Source organism: Lactuca virosa, chromosome 7 (genome assembly GCF_052849685.1).
Source record: "Lactuca virosa cultivar CGN04683 chromosome 7, Lactuca_virosa_CGN04683_v6, whole genome shotgun sequence".
Lineage (NCBI taxonomy): Eukaryota > Viridiplantae > Streptophyta > Magnoliopsida > Asterales > Asteraceae > Lactuca > Lactuca virosa.
Window position 1 is genome coordinate 41,934,763 of NC_136432.1, and position 20,477 is coordinate 41,955,239.

At 37.4% G+C, this 20,477-nt stretch overlaps 1 protein-coding gene across 1 annotated transcript; it reads left to right on the plus strand.

Annotated features, from left to right (window-relative positions):
• Positions 1 to 12,356: 12,356 nt before the first annotated feature.
• On the plus strand, positions 12,357 to 13,682 carry LOC145125050 (ethylene-responsive transcription factor 4-like). Its single transcript, XM_079060542.1, has 2 exons — positions 12,357 to 13,277; positions 13,379 to 13,682. The coding sequence occupies exon 1, from the start codon at positions 12,422 to 12,424 to the stop codon at positions 13,169 to 13,171; it is 750 nt and encodes a 249-aa protein (XP_078916668.1). The 5' UTR covers positions 12,357 to 12,421; the 3' UTR covers positions 13,172 to 13,277; positions 13,379 to 13,682.
• The last annotated feature ends 6,795 nt before the right edge of the window (positions 13,683 to 20,477 follow it).

Here is a 20,477-nt window from a genome sequence, read left to right on the forward strand (position 1 = left end):
ATCTAATACATAGAAATCAGCCGAAAAACAAACTCATTTACTTGCACTAACACGTCCTCTAGTTCACCTTTTGGGTGTACTATTAACCGGTCCGCAAGTTGAATGATAACACCAGTTTTGCTCAATGTTCCTACACCAATTGATTTGTAAATAGAATATGGTAGGAATTTTATAGATGCACCTAAATCGAGCATAACTCTAGGTACATGAATATTCCCCAACTTGCAAGGCACGATAAAGACACCGAGATCCTTGCACTTTTGGGGCATCCTTCTTTGCAAAACCGCTGAAACATTCTCATTAACTTTTACTATTTCATTACCCTTAAGTTTCTTTTTACATGTGAAAAGTTCTTTTAAGAACTTAGCATATCTAGGTACCTTCTTGATGACCTTAAGGAGTGGAATATTAACTTCAACCTTCCGAAACATTTGCATGATCTCATTATCTTACCATTCTTTCTTTGAACTTGACAATCTACCGTGAAATGGAGTTGGAGTGACTTTGGCTTCGGTGATAAAAGGCTTATTTTGATTGGATTTGTCTTTCTTTTGCTCTTCTTGATCTTTCTCCGACTTCTTTACCACTATCCCTTCTTCCTCTTCTTCAAGAACAATCGACTTCTATGGACCATCATAACTTTTTCGCCTCTTAGTGTAATAGCACAAGCCTTATGCCTCGGTTTCAACTCGATTTGGCGGGAAAATTTCCTTGAGACTTTAATTTGCTTACGGGTGTAGCAAGCTGTGACATTTGATTCTCTAAATTCTTTATGCTTGCTTTGGTCTCTTGTTGGAATGATTGAGTGCTTGTTTCCAATATATTAACTATGTCTTCCAAAGACATACTTGATGAACCCTCCTGTTGAGGTGGTTGTTGTGGCTGCCTTGGCTGAAATTTTTTAGGTTGAAATGGTAGCCTTTTGTTGGTATGGAGGTGGTTATCTTGGTTGATAACCCATGCCTTAATTATGGTTCTACCCTTGATTTCATCGGAGCTTATCATAAGCTCTTTGATTATGTCTAGAATAACTGCACATAGCATTTGCTTCTTCATATTCTTCTTCTTGCAATTGAGGGCACATGTCGGTTGGGTGCCCGATTTGGGTGCATATTCTGCAAGGTCAGGGTGTGGGATGCACACCTTTGTCTTTAGCAAGCATCATTACCACCTTAGTTAACTCGGATAGTTGTGCTTCAATTTGAGGAGTGTGCACCTCTTTCACACCTCGGGGTGCATTCGTGTACCAATCTTCATATTGACTCGTATGTTTTGAATCCTTCGTCATGATCTTGATAAGATCACAAATATTGGTAGGGGTCTTATCGGTCAAAGGCCCTCCACTTGAGGCATTAAGAAGTCTCCTTTCTCAAGGTGTCATGCCTTCGATGAAGTTTTGGATTCTTTGGTATTCACTAATGCCATGCTTTGGGTAACGGGCACAAAGCTTTTTGAACCTTTCCCAGTAGGTATGAAAGGCTTCTATTTTGTGTTGTTTGATCCCTATTATCTATCTTCTTAGTGTCGAGGCCTTCATTTCAGGGAAATATTTATCTAAGAAGAGGTGTGCAAGGTCCACCCATGTACTTACCGTCCTTGGTGGGAGGTCATAGAGTCAATCTTTCGTTGAGTCTTGTACTACAAATAGGAATGCCCTAAGCTTGATTTGATCCTCTGCGATGGTGTGTGGTTTCATGCCCACGCACATAAAATGAAACTCTATGAGGAACTTATTGGGATCTTCGTTTTCGAGTCCTCTAATGGTTAGGAGTAGACGGATGAGACCGAATGTTAGTTCAAGGTTTGTGGTTGTCAGATAGGTGATGCAAGAGGTTGTTGAGTAACCTTTTGCCTCACCTATTGGAAAAGGGTTTGCTCGGGTGGGTTTTGTGGACCACAGTTGTTGTTGGTGTTGTTGTTGTTACCTTTATTTCCTCCATGGTCTCCTATTGTGGAAGTAAGAATTGAGGTTTCTGTGGGTGTGGAGTCTGGGATGTTGTGAGTAGGTGAGGAGGGTGGAGTGGTTTTTCTTGATGAGGATGTTTGTGGTGAGAGTGCGAGAGTTTTTTTTTCAATTGGCAATGATGTACCTATACAAAATATTAATGACTAGATCATGCCTAGATCTTGAAAGAGCTATATCATACCAAATGTTAATGACAGGAGTGATGGATGATGAAGAGGTCCAAGAACCCGATTGCCTCTTATGAAGCTTCTGTTGCTTCCGTAAACTTTTTGCAGTCTTCTCTATATTCGTGTCAATTGGCAATGGTGTACCTATACGAAAAGATCTAGGCATAAACAATTAGTAACACCATGTCCTCGACAACGACACCAATTTTTTGGGAGTGTGAAACCCAACAAATGATAGGGGTATAAAATGACTCCAAATACAATGTTTAATTGCACTAAAAAGTAATACAAGGTAAGCATGGTCGATCCACAGAGACACATGACAATTACTAATGCGTTTTTGCAAAAGGTATAGATTAATCACAAAATAGGGGGTTTATTTGTAAGAAGTAAAAAGACAGTTAAAGAACTAACAGAATGAAAAAGAAATCAAAGATGTAAATGTTCTAACTCCATGCTTGATAGTCTTATTAAGTGGTTTAATTAAGAAATGTTGTTCACTCAATTCTATCCAAGTTGGTACTTGGAAATGTTAACAAGCTCTAATACTTCCCATTCACCATTTTATTAGATTTAAAACAAGCCCTTTAAAACTAACCTAATCTTTGAATCAAATCTAAATAAGCTCTTAGAATTAAACCAAGGATTGCATTAAGATTTATGTGAATGTTCCCAACAACACCCAATACTCATCACAAGCTCGGGAGCATAAGGATGAAGTTTACACTAAAATCATTCAATGGAAATCAATTTAGTGCTTGTTACTAAGTCTAATTAACAAAACAATTACAAATTTTGCATTTTACATAACTGGAATGATCTAATCATAATTCAATTGGCCAATAAGAATCAAAATTAAAATCAAACTCCTTGTTAAAGCAAAACCAAATTCAATAGATAGAAAATGAACATAAACATCAATTTATATGATTAAACCACAAACAACAAGTCAAGACATAGAATTGGAAAACCTAGGGTTCTGGCCACACATGACTAGAACAAAATCAACTAGTTTAGAAGAGAAATTAAAGTACCAAAGTTGTTTACAAAGATGAAATTAATCGTTTCCAAATGACTTTCTCCAGCTTAATAGCCTAAAACCCTCTTCAAAAATCGCCCCTGGTCCTGGAAGTGAGAGATAATGTGTGGAATGCCTCAAAATCCCAAAATATATCATAAAAGAAAACTACCAAAATTTAGTTTTTGTGCAGGACATGACCATCCCCCCCTCCCCCCCCCCCCCCCCCCCGTGTCAGATAAGGCTGAAGAGACATGACCCGGTATGGATCCAAAGTTCGTTGCTAAAAATGTTGGTGTCGATTTGTGCTTGGCTGGCACGACCCATGTAGATTCTACTGTTTTGGAAACTTGATTTCTTCGTTTCAGCTCCGAAAATTCTGCAGCTTTTGCTTCCAACTCTTTTTCACTATTCCAAATCACCTCCAATTTCCAAAACCACCTGAAATGACATAAAAAAGTGTGAAAATGAAGTGTGCCAACATTTGTCCCAAAAACAAGCTAAATGCATGGATTATTATGGAATGGAATGCAAACAAGTGGGTTAAACATACTAAAAACGGTACATAAAATGCACCTAACAAAAACTATAAAGACCTCGCAAGTTATATATATAAACACACTCTAATAAATAAAGATCATTTTGTCACATGTCATTTTGTGGTATTTTAAATTAATTTTTATGCAACATGTCATTTAATGGTTTTTTATTTTATTAAATTTCACATAATATTTAAATGTAATAATAAATGCATATCAATTTCATTAATGAATTTTCCTTCTAATTTCAAAATTACTAAATTAAAGTCTCATTAGTTTTCTTTATTTATTTATCTAAATTATTTTTTTTAATTTAAAAGAGAAAAACAAACTTTTTAGTTTTAATAATTCAATATTTTTTGTACTTTCCTTATAAATCCAAATTTCTCAATGTTTAGAATTTCATATTTATTTTTTCTTATAAATAAACTCATGTTATACATGAATCTCACACCTAGTGTGTGTGTGTGTGTATATATATATATATATATATATATATATATATATATATATATATATATATAGAGAGAGAGAGAGAGAGAGAGTGAAAGAACCCCTTTCTAAACTTTCGTATTTCTGAAAGACCCAAACTTTCATACTTGACAATTGTTACTCCAAAACATGCTACATGCATATTTATAAAACAATATCTTACATTGATAAAGTGATTACAAAAGATTGGATACAAACCGACTATGTTTTAATATTTTACATAACTACCCAGGATATTGTAATTTTATACAAACATAAACCGAAATACAAAAGTAATAGTAAAAACTATTCTACATCTTCCGACAGTATATAACCATACTGGTTACTTATCTCCTACAATTGTTAAACATTGAGAGGGGTAAGCGGTGACGCTTAGTGAGTTCAATAATAGACACAATATAACGTTATGCCATATATATACTTCAATATGGCAGAAGCAAAGAGGAACAAGGAACAACAAAGACATATGTGAATCATGAGACAAACTTTCCATATCAATCAATGATTTGATTCAAAGATATACGATCAATGAGACATGACAATTTCTATACTTGATATACACAAATAAACCTTCGGCCCAAATGGCACAGAAGACATACACTTTCTGATTTAAACATTTCGATAGATTTCAGGCTTATAGCCCTGTCTAAGCATCTGCCAATGCCATAGAATAGAAGTCATTCTCTTACGGAGACATGCTCTACATGGCCAGAGGCTACATACCAGTACCACCGTGAATCTAAGTCCTTTCACTGATCACATGGTCAAAGGTATAACTTTGCTATCATAAATAGCAGAAATAAAAATCACACTGGAAAATAACTCGGAATAATAACACTGAAAAGCACATAGCACATATAACACATAACATACAATTGTTCCTATATATTAAACTCACCGTGAAATAACCGGGGTTAAAATAGTAATTTGGGCAGCACTTCGTTACTATAATTAGCTTTCTTCGTTGAAAACCGGGAGTTTTCTTGAAAACCGGGCCCTGAGAGGGTTGGGCTTCAAAAACGAAAAGATAAATTTTTTGGGCTTCTCGGGAGCTTTGGGGCGTGTTTCAGGCGTTGGAAATAATCCCGGGGCTTCGGGGGAAGTGGAAACAGCTTAAAAAATGGGTTTAGGGGTCAAAATTGGCAATTTTCCAGATTTACTCGGGAAGGCTCACAGCCTTCTATTTATAGGGGACGCTTCGGATCCGGAGAGGGCATGTGGCTTCGCATGCGAGGTGCCAGACGTCAGCAGTGAAGCGGGCAGGTGGCGGTTGCGAGGGCGAGACACGCGACAGACACGCGTCGGACTCCGGTTGGACCTCCGCTTCGGATGACTCATGGATCGGACACCTGTGCGACACGCGTCGCTCCTCAGACGCACCACGACTCGGATGACGCAGCTGCTTCGGACACACGGCCAGCTCGGAGCAAGGGTGATGTGGCTGTTCCGGATGAAGCTTATCCATGCGAATTTTCTTGGAAATTGAACCCAAAACTTCTAAAATCCATAACTTTCGCATACGGGCTCCGTTTTTTACGTTCTTTATATGCATGCGTAGGTAAAACTATGCTCTACAACTTTCGTTTAGACTTCGTCGGCTAATTTTGACTTTATTTTTAATATTATTATTTTTAACAGACCGGGGCAGGAAAATCCGTTAAAAATTCATAACTTCTTCATCCGATGTCCGTTTTCGTCTGTCTTTTTACCGTTGTACTACTAATGACGAGACCTTCGATTCTCGTTTAGGTTGTGTTGGCTAAAAATCACTCGATCTAAAATTCGAGGTTTTAGCTGTCTACTGCTAAGCTGAAACTTAGAAAAATCATAACTTCCTCATACGAAGTCAGATTTTGGCGTTCTTTTTATCATAATTCTCGGTTTAACAAATACTACGACTTTAATTTAGATTACTAAGGCTAAAAAGTAGTTTATCAAAAACTCACTTTTTATGTAATTCGGTGTCGTGCCGGTTTTGTCGCGGATCTTCGATTGGTCATAACTTCTTCGTTATAACTCGGATTTCAATGAGGTTTTCGCCTAAATGTTTCTAACGAGATTCTTTACAACTTTCAATAATAAAATTTTACTTATTTAAAATTTTATATTTTCGTTAAATTTCGATATTTGTCTTTTAATTGGAATCTCATAAAACTTCCAATATATTTCCGAGTGATTCTAAACATACTTTTACTTCATTTCTAGTAAAAACTATCTGTTAGAACTCAATACTCATAATTATATAATATTTCATAATATTATTCACTTTTAAAATTACATAACACGATAACTGAACGTGTATGTTACAAATACCTCCTCCTTTTGAGGATTCCGTCCCCGAAATCATAACGATAAAAATGACTGGGTATACTTCGCTCTTATCTCATTCTTATTTTCCTAATTATAATTTGGGTCTCGATGGTGTTTCCACTTGACGTGCACCAACTCCCAGACATATGCACAAAGCATATCTTCTACCGTTTGAATTGTTCTCTCCGTCTGACCATCTCATTCTTCAATTCTTTGACTAAAATTTCGTCACTACACGAGACATGGTTCTCTGAACCAATCACCTCACTTCGCATATCTATTTTAGTCGGACTCGATTCTTTACGACCATTAAGGTCTGAACGAAAATCATCTTCTTAGTCATCACCGAAACGAAGGTAATGACATACTCGAACAAAAACGTAATCGATTACTAGTTTCTTGGCAACCTTGTGACTTTCCCTGATCCAAGTGTGAGTCCTGTGCTTCCAGTAGTATAGGCCTCTACTACCATTCACACCTACTCATACTCGTCCGAAGTATTGTCTCACAGTTCCCAAGTCACCATTCAAAAGATTTCACACCTGAGTGTGTTCAAACAAGTACATAGAACAATTTCTCCTAGCCTCAACTAGGGATTTCACGTTTCTATCAAACATATCTTGGATTTCTTAAATTCATTTTTCTAGAATTCTTTTATGCATAAGCTCGATCTAGCATATCCTAATATTTTTCCTAAGTCGAAAGGAATTTCACTTCCAGACCAAGGTCGGCAACAGACCTTAAACTTTCTCAAGTAATAGCAATATAAGTAAGCAACCTAAGGCATGCTATATCCATTTATCATTTAGCACATATTAGAATATAAGGCATATCTCCTCTAATATTCTAGTGCTTGTCCATTTAGGTATTCAACCTAAAGTATACTAGATACACATCGTATCATCGTCCCTTAACAATCTATGTTTAAGTATAGAAATTCTCAAAATTCCTAGTTCACTTAAACTAATTCTCTGAAATTTTTTAAAGTAACTTAATATTTTAGAATACTAGGGTTTATCACTACCCAATACCCCACTTAAGTCTTTCCTATGGTTTGTATCCATATACTTACAAATGACTCCGTTCATATATTGAACGTTAGACAGTTTAAGTCTAAATATCAATCCGTGATATTTAGTTCGCTTAAACTAGTGCTCTGATACCATCAGTGAAAGAACCCCTTTCTAAACTTTCGTATTTCTGAAAGACCCAAACTTTCATACTTGACAATTGTTACTCCAAAACATGCTACATGCATATTTATAAAACAATATCTTACATTGATAAAGTGATTACAAAAGATTGGATACAAACCGACTATGTTTTAATATTTTACATAACTACCCAGGATATTGTAATTTTATACAAACATAAACCGAAATACAAAAGTAATAGTAAAAACTATTCTACATCTTCCGACAGTATATAACCATACTGGTTACTTATCTCCTGCAATTGTTAAACACTGAGAGGGGTAAGCGGTGACGCTTAGTGAGTTCAATAATAGACACAATATAACGTTATGCCATATATATACTTCAATATGGCAGAAGCAAAGAGGAACAAGGAACAACAAAGACATATGTGAATCATGAGACAAACTTTCCATATCAATCAATGATTTGATTCAAAGATATACGATCAATGAGACATGACAATTTCTATACTTGATATACACAAATAAACCTTCGGCCCAAATGGCACAGAAGACATACACTTTCTGATTTAAACATTTCGATAGATTTCAGGCTTATAGCCCTGTCTAACCATCTGCCAATGCCATAGAATAGAAGTCATTCTCTTACGGAGACATGCTCTACATGGCCAGAGGCTACGTACCAGTACCACCGTGAATCTAAGTCCTTTCACTGATCACATGGTCAAAGGTATAACTTTGCTATCATAAATAGCAGAAATAAAAATCACACGGGAAAATAACTCGGAATAATAACACTGAAAAGCACATAGCACATTTAACACATAACATACAATTGTTCCTATATATTAAACTCACCGTGAAATAACCGGGGCTTCGGGGGAAGTGGAAACAGCTTAAAAATCCCGGGGCTTCGGGGGAAGTGGAAACAATCCCGGGGATTCGGGGGAAGTGGAAACAGCTTAAAAAATGGGTTTAGGGGTCAAAATTTGCAATTTTCCAAATTTACTCGGGAAGGCTCGCAGCCTTCTATTTATAGGGGACGCTTCGGATCCGGAGAGGGCTCGTGGCTTCGCATGCGAGGTGCCAGACGTCAGCAGTGAAGCGGGCAGGTGGCGGTTGCGAGGGCGAGACACGCGACAGACACGCGTCGGACTCCGGTTGGACCTCCGCTTCGGATGACTCATGGATCGGACACCTGTGCGACACGCGTCGCTCCTCGGACGCGCCACGACTCGGATGACGCAGCTGCTTCGGACACACGGCCAGCTCGGAGCAAGGGTGACGTGGCTGGTCCGGATGAAGCTTATCCATGCGAATTTTCTTGGAAATTGAACCCAAAACTTCTAAAATCCATAACTTTCGCATACGGGCTCCGTTTTTGACGTTCTTTATATGCATGCGTAGGTAAAACTATGCTCTACAACTTTCGTTTAGACTTCGTCGGCTAATCTTGACTTTATTTTTAATATTATTATTTTTAACAGACCGGGACAGGTAAATCCGTTAAAAATTCATAACTTCTTCATCCGATGTCCGTTTTCGTCTGTCTTTTTACCGTTGTACTACTAATGACGAGACCTTCGATTCTCGTTTAGGTTGTGTTGGCTAAAAATCACTCGATCTAAAATTCGAGGTTTTAGCTGTCTACTGCTAAGCTGAAACTTAGAAAAATCATAACTTCCTCATACGAAGTCAGATTTTGGCGTTCTTTTTATCATAATTCTCGGTTTAACAAATACTACGACTTTAATTTAGATTACTAAGGCTAAAAATTAGTTTATCAAAAACTCACTTATTACGTCATTTGGTGTCGTGCCGGTTTTGTCGCGGATCTTCGATTGGTCATAACTTCTTCGTTATAACTCGGATTTCGATGAGGTTTTCGCCTAAATGTTTCTAACGAGATTCTTTACAACTTTCAATAATAAAATTTTACTTATTTCAAATTTTATATTTTCGTTAAATTTCGATATTTGTCTTTTAATTGGAATCTCATAAAACTTCCAATATTTTCCGAGTGATTGTAAACATAGTTTTACTTCATTTCTAGTAAAAACTATCTGTTAGAACTCAATACTCATAATTATATAATATTTCATAATATTATTCACTTTTAAAATTACATAACACGATAACTGAACGTGTATGTTACAGAGAGAGAGGTAGGTTCAAATGTTTCTCACTTCTGTTGTGTGCTAGAATGCACCAATAAGAATTTAGTAAAATTAAATTATTATTTAATCAAATAAATATAGATATTAAATGATTTCCACAATTATATAGACATTAAATGATATCAATAATTATAATTTCTTTTTTATGGAAACTAATTAAATTTGTCATTAATGTCAGCAATAATATTTTTTCAGAATGATTTTGTATCTAGAAGAATGAAAGTGTATTTTAGCAGAATGAGAGTGTATTCTAGTAGAATACACTCTCGTTCTTTATATTCAATGCAACTTTATTGTATTTGAAGTGAGTGAGTCTTAAAACAAAACACGAACCCATACATAAAAATTTAGATGCGAATTCATTCTGAAAGATTATTATCGGTGACATAAATGACGAATTTAATTAGTTTCCATAAAAAGAGAATTATAATTATGGATATCATTTAATATACATACAATAATGGAAATAATTTAATATATATCTTTATTTAATTAAATAGTTATTTAATTTAACTAAATTCATATTGGTGCATTCTAGCACATAATAAATATAAGAAACACATTAACCTAGCTATATATATATATATATATATATATATATATATATATATATATATATATATATATATATAAGGAAATGTATAACTTTAGTTTAAATAAAAAATAGAGACACCATTTTAGTTTTAACAAAGTTAGATAAATAGTCGAAATGGTTTCTATATTTGTAAGTTTTATCTTAATCTTGCTTTGTTATATGGATGATCATTGTAGTTTTAATTTGTTGTATGATTGATCTTTATCCTAGTGAAATAACATTTCTACACTCGTTAGTTTATTTTATCTTTTGTATTTGATTAATTTTAATTAAAAAAATTAAATAAAACCCTACACCCCGTCACCCCCAATATAACTCATCTCCCCACTCGTTCCATTTCTCCTATCCGGTGGCCACATCTCCTATTCCCCAACTTTGAAGAACGAGAATACAATTGGGAGATTTTTGATGTGTTGTGGAACGTAGTCAATGATAGGAGGCTTTAGGAGGTAGAAAGACAGAGAGAAAGGGAGAGAACGAGATTATTTGTAATTCTAACACACATCTTTGAATCTATGCAATCAAGTAGTTTTTCTTGACAACATAGGTTTGTGATGAAGGAGAATTGAGTTATGCAAGTCTGTCCCAGATTAACATACACTAAGGGTTTCTAAGTCTGAAGACTATGAAGCTCGTCTGTACAAGCCATATGGTCTTGTGTTTGGTGTAAACGAAATGAAGGTTTATAATTAGTTGTTGGTGGACAAGCTAAAAATCAACATGCTTATGGTCGTTGGGGATCATTAAATAAAAATCAGTAAGAATCAATGGTATGTATGGTTCAATAGGTTGTTAGTGAGGACGAAAAAAGATTAATCGAAACTCCCTCTTTCTTAATTTTCACATTCAAGGTCTTTCTCTCTCTACCTAATTTTTAGAAAATCTAACCCTATGAAAACTCACTTTTAGAGCATTGGGTATGGGCAACACCCATACCCACCCACAACGCAGCCACGTCATCATCTTCTCTCCACAACGAGATTAGGGGATGGTGTTTTCATTTTATAGCCTGTTAAGGTGAAGAAAAGCAGAGGAAGAAAGAAGAAGAAGACGTCGTTGTTGTAGGTGGTCGTTACCATGAGAAGCAACACAACAAGAAGGGGGGGGGGGGGGTGTACAACGAGATGCAACGCCGTTTTGGGCGTCCACCTCAGCCACGAGGAGTCTCAACGAGACCCATACCTTACACTCTTAGAGTCAAAGTAACAAAGCTTAAAACTGTTAGTGACAGTGGCATTTGTTGTGGAAGATGATGAAGACATGAAACTTTTCTTATGAAGATGGAACTAGTCTTGAAATTAACACACGAGGATGAAACATGAGAGATTAGTTAGTGCATTTGGAAGGTGAGGATGAGATAATGATAAGTGATTTTTTTGGGGAATTACCAACGGTAGAGAGCTAGGGTGGCAAGGGGGATAAGACGATTATGTCGTGGGGAGGTGGTTTTAAGGTTAGATAATATATCTACGTAACAAATATTTGTTTAAATTTAAAATAACTATTAAAAATGAAAAATAAATAAATAAAGGGTAAAATGCTAATATCAGATCAAATTTGTAATTAAATAAAAGGATAATGACCACACACGTAAAAAAAATGAAAACAACATAGACTATCCATATAATAAAAAAAAGTTAGAGGCAGAAACTTATAAATCTCAAAAACCTTAGGGACCATTTATCCAAATTTGTAAATGTTTTATATAGACTTATATGTAGCTCTACTACAAATTTTATAGACCAGCGCGTGGCGTCACAAGCTCTTCAGCCGCTTAAGAAAGCAAAATTAAATAAAAAAATAAAGAATATATAAAATTAATGGAAAATATGATGCCGCCATGCCACGTAACCCCCCCGCCTTTATGGGCGGCTGCCCCCCGTCTACGCTCCTATCGTTGACCGGTTCTCCTCATCTCTTCCTATATAATCGACCCCTCATTCTCTTCTTTCTCTAAACTGCCGTCAAACCTTTCCTTTTTCTACCGTTAAATCCTATTCAATGTCGCCTAGAGAGAAAACACCGGCTGTCGTCAAAGCAAACGCCGCCAATAGCGGTGTTGGTCCGCTAGTAAAAGAGGCGCATTTTAGAGGGGTAAGGAAGAGGCCATGGGGGAGATACGCCGCCGAGATTCGTGATCCCGGAAAGAAAAGCCGTGTGTGGTTAGGTACATTCGATACGGCTGAGGAGGCGGCTAGGGCGTACGATGCGGCGGCGCGTGAGTTTCGTGGTGCTAAAGCCAAGACCAATTTTCCAGTGTATGAAGATAATTGTTTGTTGAAAGTGGAAAACGATGAGTTGTTTAAAAAAGCGAGTTTAGTGAGTCAACAGAGTACGAGTCAGGGAAGTACCGTCGAGTCCGCGGGTCGAGAGGCGGAATCGGTAGTGCCGTCGTTGGATCTCAACCTCTCCTACGGCGTCCCCGCTCCGTCGGTGGTACAGTTTCCTTTCCACCAGAAGAATCTGTATCGTTTTCCTCCACCCGCAGGTACGGTGACCGGATTTTTCTCGCCGCAGTCGAATCAAATGTTTTATTTCGACGGGATCTTCCTCTCCGGACAAGTTCAAGTTCACCATAGCGGCGGCTACAATCGCCCTCCCGTACTTTTCCGGCCATCTGCTAGCGTTGCACGGAGCGATGACTCGAACTCATCCTCTATTATCGACTTGAAGCCGTTACCAACTCCGGCACCACAACCACAACGCATCGCCATCGATCTTAACCTTCCTCCACCAGCTGAATCAACCTGATATTGATCTTAACCTTTTTTTCATCGGTATCATCTTTTTCGTCGGTCAACATCCTCGACTGTAAATTCTAAATCAGATCTCAATTTCTTTGCAACATTAGAGAAATGTAGCGTAATTTCTCCTCTTGTTGTTCATTTTGTAGAATTATTCAACGTTTTTTTTATTAATGTGACTTTTTACAAGTTTTCCGGTATCAAATTATTGTAGATCGGTGCATACAGATCCATTCATGTTATCTAATTTGCAATTTTCCGTCGTAATCGCCGGCGAAATCGTGTCTACGGAATACGGATGCCACATGAGTTTCAGGATTGAGTTATTTCATCCGTACCAGTGACGCGTTCGTTCAAACTGGAAAACACTCTCATTTTGACTTGTAAAAATGGTTTTTATTTTTTTTTATTTTGCTAACTTAAGATCAGTTGTATTTATGTTAATAACTGAAAATGATAACATTACTTAAAATGCCCTTTAATATGGTTTATATGAAGAACGTATTTTTATACTTAAATTATGCACTAAAAATCCTTAATTGTCGATATCGTTGTAAATGGGAAAAAATAAGAAACTTTGCAAGGGTACAGAGCATTGAATTTGGAGTGTATTAATTTAAAAAATTAAAAAAAGGAAGCCACGTGATGCACGTGGATAGTAGCGCGTGAGACAGAGATGTGGGTCCGATAGGAGCTGTAGAAGTTGTGGGCGGATGAACACGTGTGAGGAAATAAGTGGAAGAGTGACACGGAGACCTTATCCGACAGCTTCCCTTTAGGGCAACTAAAATGGAGCGCCATAAAAGATATTGGCCTCCATTTTCATTTGGGTGAAAATGATTAAAATTACATTTTTAGTCCCTTTAGTTTATCAATCTGTATTTTTAGTTTAATTATCAAAATTTTGACATGGTTCATTCAAAAGTTGCAACCCATGGTTAGATGTTAAGATGGTCAGTTAGGTACATTGCAAATGATGAATGTGTGTATCATTTTGTATTTTGTACCTTTTATTATACTATTTATTTTAATTAACATACATATAACCCTAGTTATCCAACCCCCACACCACTAATCACTACCACCAATCACCAAAACCACCATATCACTCAATCACTAATACCAACACCATCATAATACCCAACAACGACCACCCACTTCCGCCAGAAACCAACCATAATCGGCACCATTACCTATGCTACAACTAGATCCACTAACCATCACACTACTATCATTATCACTACCACAACCACCGAAACCCTAACCCACCACCATCACTAAAATCATCCATCTTTTGATAATCAATATCATCACCACCACAAAATTGAAACCTTAAATCTAAAATCAAAACAAGTGACGGTCGACACCTATAAGCTAGAGAGATCCGTTAAGATGTCAATGTTGGACAACCACATGTACGTTGGGCAGAGAGATTTGGTGGTAGGGGATGTGGTCATTTCCAAGGGTAGCATGAGGCAGGAGAGACAGAGTAGATCTAGTGGGTTCCAAAGTTAGAGGTAGAGGTAGTAGATAACGCTGGAGAGAGGGTGGCTAACGATGGTTGCCTTTCCGAAGATGGAGATGGCATTATCGGTGGTTGGAGGTTGAGGAAGGAAAGAGGTTAGACGTAAACGGTGGGCAATGATGGTTTCTAGATGTAGGTGGCAAATGAGGGAGGGAGAGTGGTGAGTGTTGGTGATGTCTGAGGGGATGGGGGCGGTAGATTCTAGTTGGATGAAGATAAAAAGAAACAACATGATATATGTGAAGGTGGGGCGGTAGATTCTAGTTGGATGAAGAAAAAAAGAAGCAACCATGGTATATGTGAAGGTGATCATCGATGGATGTTGACTTTCAGGGTTTTTTAATTTTTAAAACTATTTTTTTTTACAAAAATGGCCCATTATGGTATAAGAAATTACAATTTTAAGTTGAAACTTTTGGAAACAACATAGACAAGTTATATCAAAAATTCAAAAATTGTACTTAAAATTTTGATATAAAACTTTGGATTAAAAACAGAAATTGATATAAATCCCTACCAAAACTGTAATTTAAGTTTATTTGCAATTTAGATTATTTAATGTTAAATTTTGTAATACATCATTAATTTTTTTTACTTGTATAAAAAGAAGTATTAACATGAAGCTAAACATTAGTGAAACAAATAAAAGTATAAACGAGTTAGATTTAATTGACGTGTTTAGTACAGAGCGTTTGTGAGCTTGTAGTTTTTAACGTTTGAAAAAAACGTTTCGTTTTGAACAAAAAACCATTTTTGGAACTACAAATTTTTAGCGTTAATTTAAAAAAAACACTCAAAATCTAAAAGCTATGGGGTTAGGTGTACTATTTACACTGACCATAAAAGTTTGAGGTACTTGATGGATCAGCCAAATTTGAATATGTAGCAGCGAAGATGGTTGGATGTGGTAAAAGATTATGATTGCGATATCCTATACCACCCCGGGAAGGCCAATGTGGCGGCCGATGCGTTGAGCCGTAAGGCTGTGAGTTCTCCTATCAGGGATATTTGTTTGATGATGGTTGTTACTTCGCCTTTGTTGGATTTGATAAAAAAAAGCTCAGGTGGAGGGATTGAAAAAGGACAATTGGAAGGTTAAGCGGATCAGAGGGAAGATTCCCTTAGTTATCAGAGATAGTTGGGGGTTGTTGACTCAGTGTGGTAGAGTCTAGGTTCTGACAACTGGTGGGGCGAGGCGGACAGTTCTGGTGGCCCATCCGGGGGCCACGAAGATGTACATGGATCTGAAGTTGAGTTATTGATGACCCTGTATGAAAAGGGAAATAGCTTGGTTTGTTGAGCGGTGTCTGGATTGCAGGAAAGTCAAGGCCGAACATCAGAGACCCCACAACAAGATGCAGTCCTTACCAATTTCCATATGGAAGTGGCAAGAGATTACCATGGATTTCATCACAAATCTGCCTAGGATGGTACATGGAGTTGATTCTATTTGGGTCGTTGTAGATAGATTGACCAAGAGTGCACACTTCATACCGATTGCGGAGAGTATATCTACTCAGAAGTTAGTTGATATCTACATTTGGTAGGTGGTTGTTCGACATAGGCTGCTAGTTTTGGTGGTGTCGGACCGAGATATTCGCTTCATCTCTAGGTTTTGGAGGAAGTTTCATGAGGAGTTGGGTACTCAACTACATTGTAGTACAACATACCACCCCCAGACAGACGGCCAAAGCGAATGGACGATTTAGACGCTTGAAGATATGCTCTGGTCTTGTGTATTAGATTTCGAAGGGAGTTGGGATACTCACCTTCCACTGGCCGAGTTCTCCTACAAAAACAGTTATCATGCCAGTATTGATCGACCGCCTTTTGAGATGTTATATGGGAGGAGATGCAGGACCCCGGTTTGCTGGGGGGAGGTCGGGCATCGGGTCATGGGGGGTACTGTGACATCCCCATTTTCACGGCCAGAAAAGACCGATTTGTTTATGCTTTGTTTTAAAATCAGAGTAATCGTTTACAGAAAACAGTTGCGGAATTTGTTCCCAAAACAAAATGTGATAAGAATTTATCAAAGCATTTCTTTAAAGAAATGTATTTTCATTAAATAACAAAATCTCGGGATGTCATGTTCCGATACAGACCAAAAGCATAAACAGTATAAAATAGACCTTACAACAGTTATTTATAACTACTGATCTATAATCCAAAATCTCTCGTCAAGTCCACCAACTTATACTCTTGTGCCATTACCTGTAATGCAAAGAAAACTGATTGGGTCAGGTTTGGGAGCCTGGTGAGCATATAGGGTTTTCAACCCACAATAATATAATTATTATATTTAATCATCAAACAATCAACCCAATTACCCATCCCCATTATCTTCTTTATTTCTTAAGGTTTTACCCTAAGAATCAACTATCCTTTATTCATTCGTTCCTAAGGATTGACCTAAGGAATTGGCACGAAGTCCATTGCTGCCAAAGTTTATCTATTAGGTACTAAATCCATAGCTATCAAGTGCTAACTCCATAGTCACCAAGGTTCACTTAACATGCGCTAACTCCATAGTCACCAAGGTTCACTTTAACAGGCGCTAACTCCATAGTCACCAAGGTTCACTTTAACAGGCGCTAACTCCATAGTCACCAAGGTTTAGGCACTAAGTCTGCATACTCACCAGGGTTTAGGCACTAAGTCTGCATAGTCACCAGGGTTTAGGCACTAAGTCTCATACTCAAACTCATCTTTCCTCACACACCAACTATTTCATCTACCCATGTTCTACCCAACATATTTGTAGATATAAATTACATATATAGTTTAAATCATTTAAAAACCTGTATAAAACATTCATTCAACAGCCATCTCAAGTAAGCAAACAACGTATAAACACATAGCACGTATTTCATAGTAAATACTTCATATCTATGCGGTAGAAGAAAGTAACTACACACTCACACCAAACATATACTTAATACATTCAAACAATACTTGTATTAAAATCGTCCTTATGAAAGGGAGTATACACTCACTTGATCAGAAGATGATCGGACAGCACTACGGCTCTAAGAGTAGTACTTCTTCGGTGAAACTGGAAGATCTTCACACACCGGGCTTCTCGCAGGCAGAGCTTCGGCTCGGAAACTCTTTTCTTCTCGGGATCTTCGGGCTTCGGGACTTGCTTCGTGTCTCGGGATGATACCGGGGCTTCGGGGGGTTAAAATAGGACTTAGAGAGAGTATCGGGAGTGGGAGAGAAGAGATTGAGCAACCAAACTCGGCTGCCCCTTGAATTCTATTTATAGGGCCATTTTTCTGGATTCACGTTGTGAATCTCAAATATTCACGTCGTGAGTTCAATAGTCATCAGGTGCGTCATCGCAACTTACGTCTTTCAGGCTCCAGAAGTCATAAATACCGAGTTCACGTCGTGAACACTGTATTCACGTCGTGAACTTTGACAGTTTTGGGGTTTCGCGCCCCGAACTTCAGAAATTCATAACTTTCGCATACGAACTCCGTTTTCGATGTTATTTATATCCACGCGTAGGTGAGATTATGCTCTACAACTCTCGTTTAGACTTCGTCGGCTAATTTTGACTTTATTTTTATTATATTTTTTTATATTATATTTAGTAGGCCGGGAAAGGAAAACTCCGTTAGAAATCCATAACTTCTTCGTCTGACGTCCGTTTTCGTCTGTCTTTTTACCGTTGGACTACTATCGATGAGATCTTCGATTCTTGTTTAGATATTTTCGGCTAGAAATCACTCGATCTCATATTCGAACTTCGAGCTGCATACTGCTAATGCTGAAACTTCGAAAAATCATAACTTCCTCATACGAAGTCAGATTTAGACGTTCTTTTTATGCCCACTCTGGGTTTAACGTATTCTACGACTTTCATTTAGATCGCTAAGGCCAAATATTGCTCTAACGTAAATTCACTATTTACGTCGCGCTGTGTCGTGGCGGTTCTGTCGCGAAACTTCGACAGGTCATAACTTCTTTGTTATAACTCGGATTTCGGCGTTCTTTATATGTACAAAATCCTTGTAACATATACTATAACTTAGTTAAGATTAATCCTTCTAAATAATCTTCCATCAAAAAGTCATTTTTGATGCTTATCGTCTCTAAATTGAGTAGCCCTGATCTACGGGCGTTACAGTTATCTCCCCCTTAGGATGATTACGTCCCGGAATCATCAACGAAATAGGGCTTGAATAATGATTCCATATGTTATATCTTCATCCTAGGTAATAACCGTAACTTCTATGTTTCCTCGAAAGAGTATCTAACTCTAGGGCTTCTTGACTGCAGACGATGCTCAATCTTGCATCTGCTTTTCGTACTATGTTGGACTTTCAATCATAACCTTCAAGTTACAAAATAAGTCCTTATTGTGGACTCCTTCTTCTTCTTAGGATAAATACTTTCCTTTATCTATTGTAACAGACCGATGGGTCGTGTTCTAATGACCTCTCATCGTATGATGCAACGCTTAGACTCAAGTCTCTTAGAGTCAAATTCCAGAATGGAATATACCTTCCTTCATATTCTAATGTGATATAATCACATTTTTACATGTAGCATTTCTAGCTACAAGCTTCCTTAACAACGAGCGTGATGATATCGATCGCATTGATTTCAATCTTCTGACTTGAGTCAGATGCTACCTCGAACTTGGTTCTATGAACCACGTAACAAATTCATCGTAGTCGGACTCAATTTGATATGACCGCTAGGGTCAAAATATCAATCATCTTCTTAGTCACTACCGAAACAATGGTAACGACATACTTGAATAAAACGAGACCAATCACTAGCTTCTTGGTAACCTTGTGACTTTCCCTGATCCAAGCGTGAGTCCTGTGCTTCCAGTAGTATAGATCTCTACTACTATTCACACCTACTCATACTCGTCCCAAGTATTGTCCCGCAGTCCCCAAGTCCTAAAATCACAAAACAGTTTAACACATACAAATGTGTCCAATTAATCATAAAAATTCTCCTAGACTCTACTAGGACTTCTTCCATGTGTATCTTCAATCATCAATTCTACTTCAACTCGGTTGGTGATGGAAATTCCAGACGATGGGACAACTTCAAGAATTACACTAATCGTTCCATCATCCTGCCAATCGAAGGTGTACTTCAGACGTACCGTACTCCTCTAAACGTTCCGTTATTTTATCAGACATATTCTAAAGGCAAGATACCACTCTTACGATATCTTCCGATAGGTGTCATTCACTATCATAAGCCTTCCATTTCCTCCATTTACTCAATTCTCTACGAGTCTTCACCATAACGTTTTGTACACCCAAGCAGACGTTCGGTGTACCGGGCGAGAATTTAAGATAAGAAAGCTTTATTTACGATAGATATATAAATCTCCTTGTCACTCCGAAACGTTTACATGCTAGTTCTAATACCGTATTCGTACGCTTAGAATCCTAAACACATAAGGTTTCCAGATCTGGTCGGCAACAGACCATAGATCCGAACAAATAATATCATATATGGAAAACATATAACATTTAACACATAAAAGCATTTTACGCAACTTTCCTAAAATATACTAGTGCTCGTGTCTTAAAATATGGTAGACACTCATCTCACAATCATCGCTTAGCATTCTAAGTTTAAGTCTAGAAATCCTACAAATTCCTAGTTCGCCTAAACTAATGCTCTGATACCAACTGTGACATCCCCATTTTCACGGCCAAAAAAGACCGATTTGTTTATGCTTTGTTTTAAAATCAGAGTAATCGTTTACAGAAAACAGTTGCGGAATTTGTTCCCAAAACAAAATGTGATA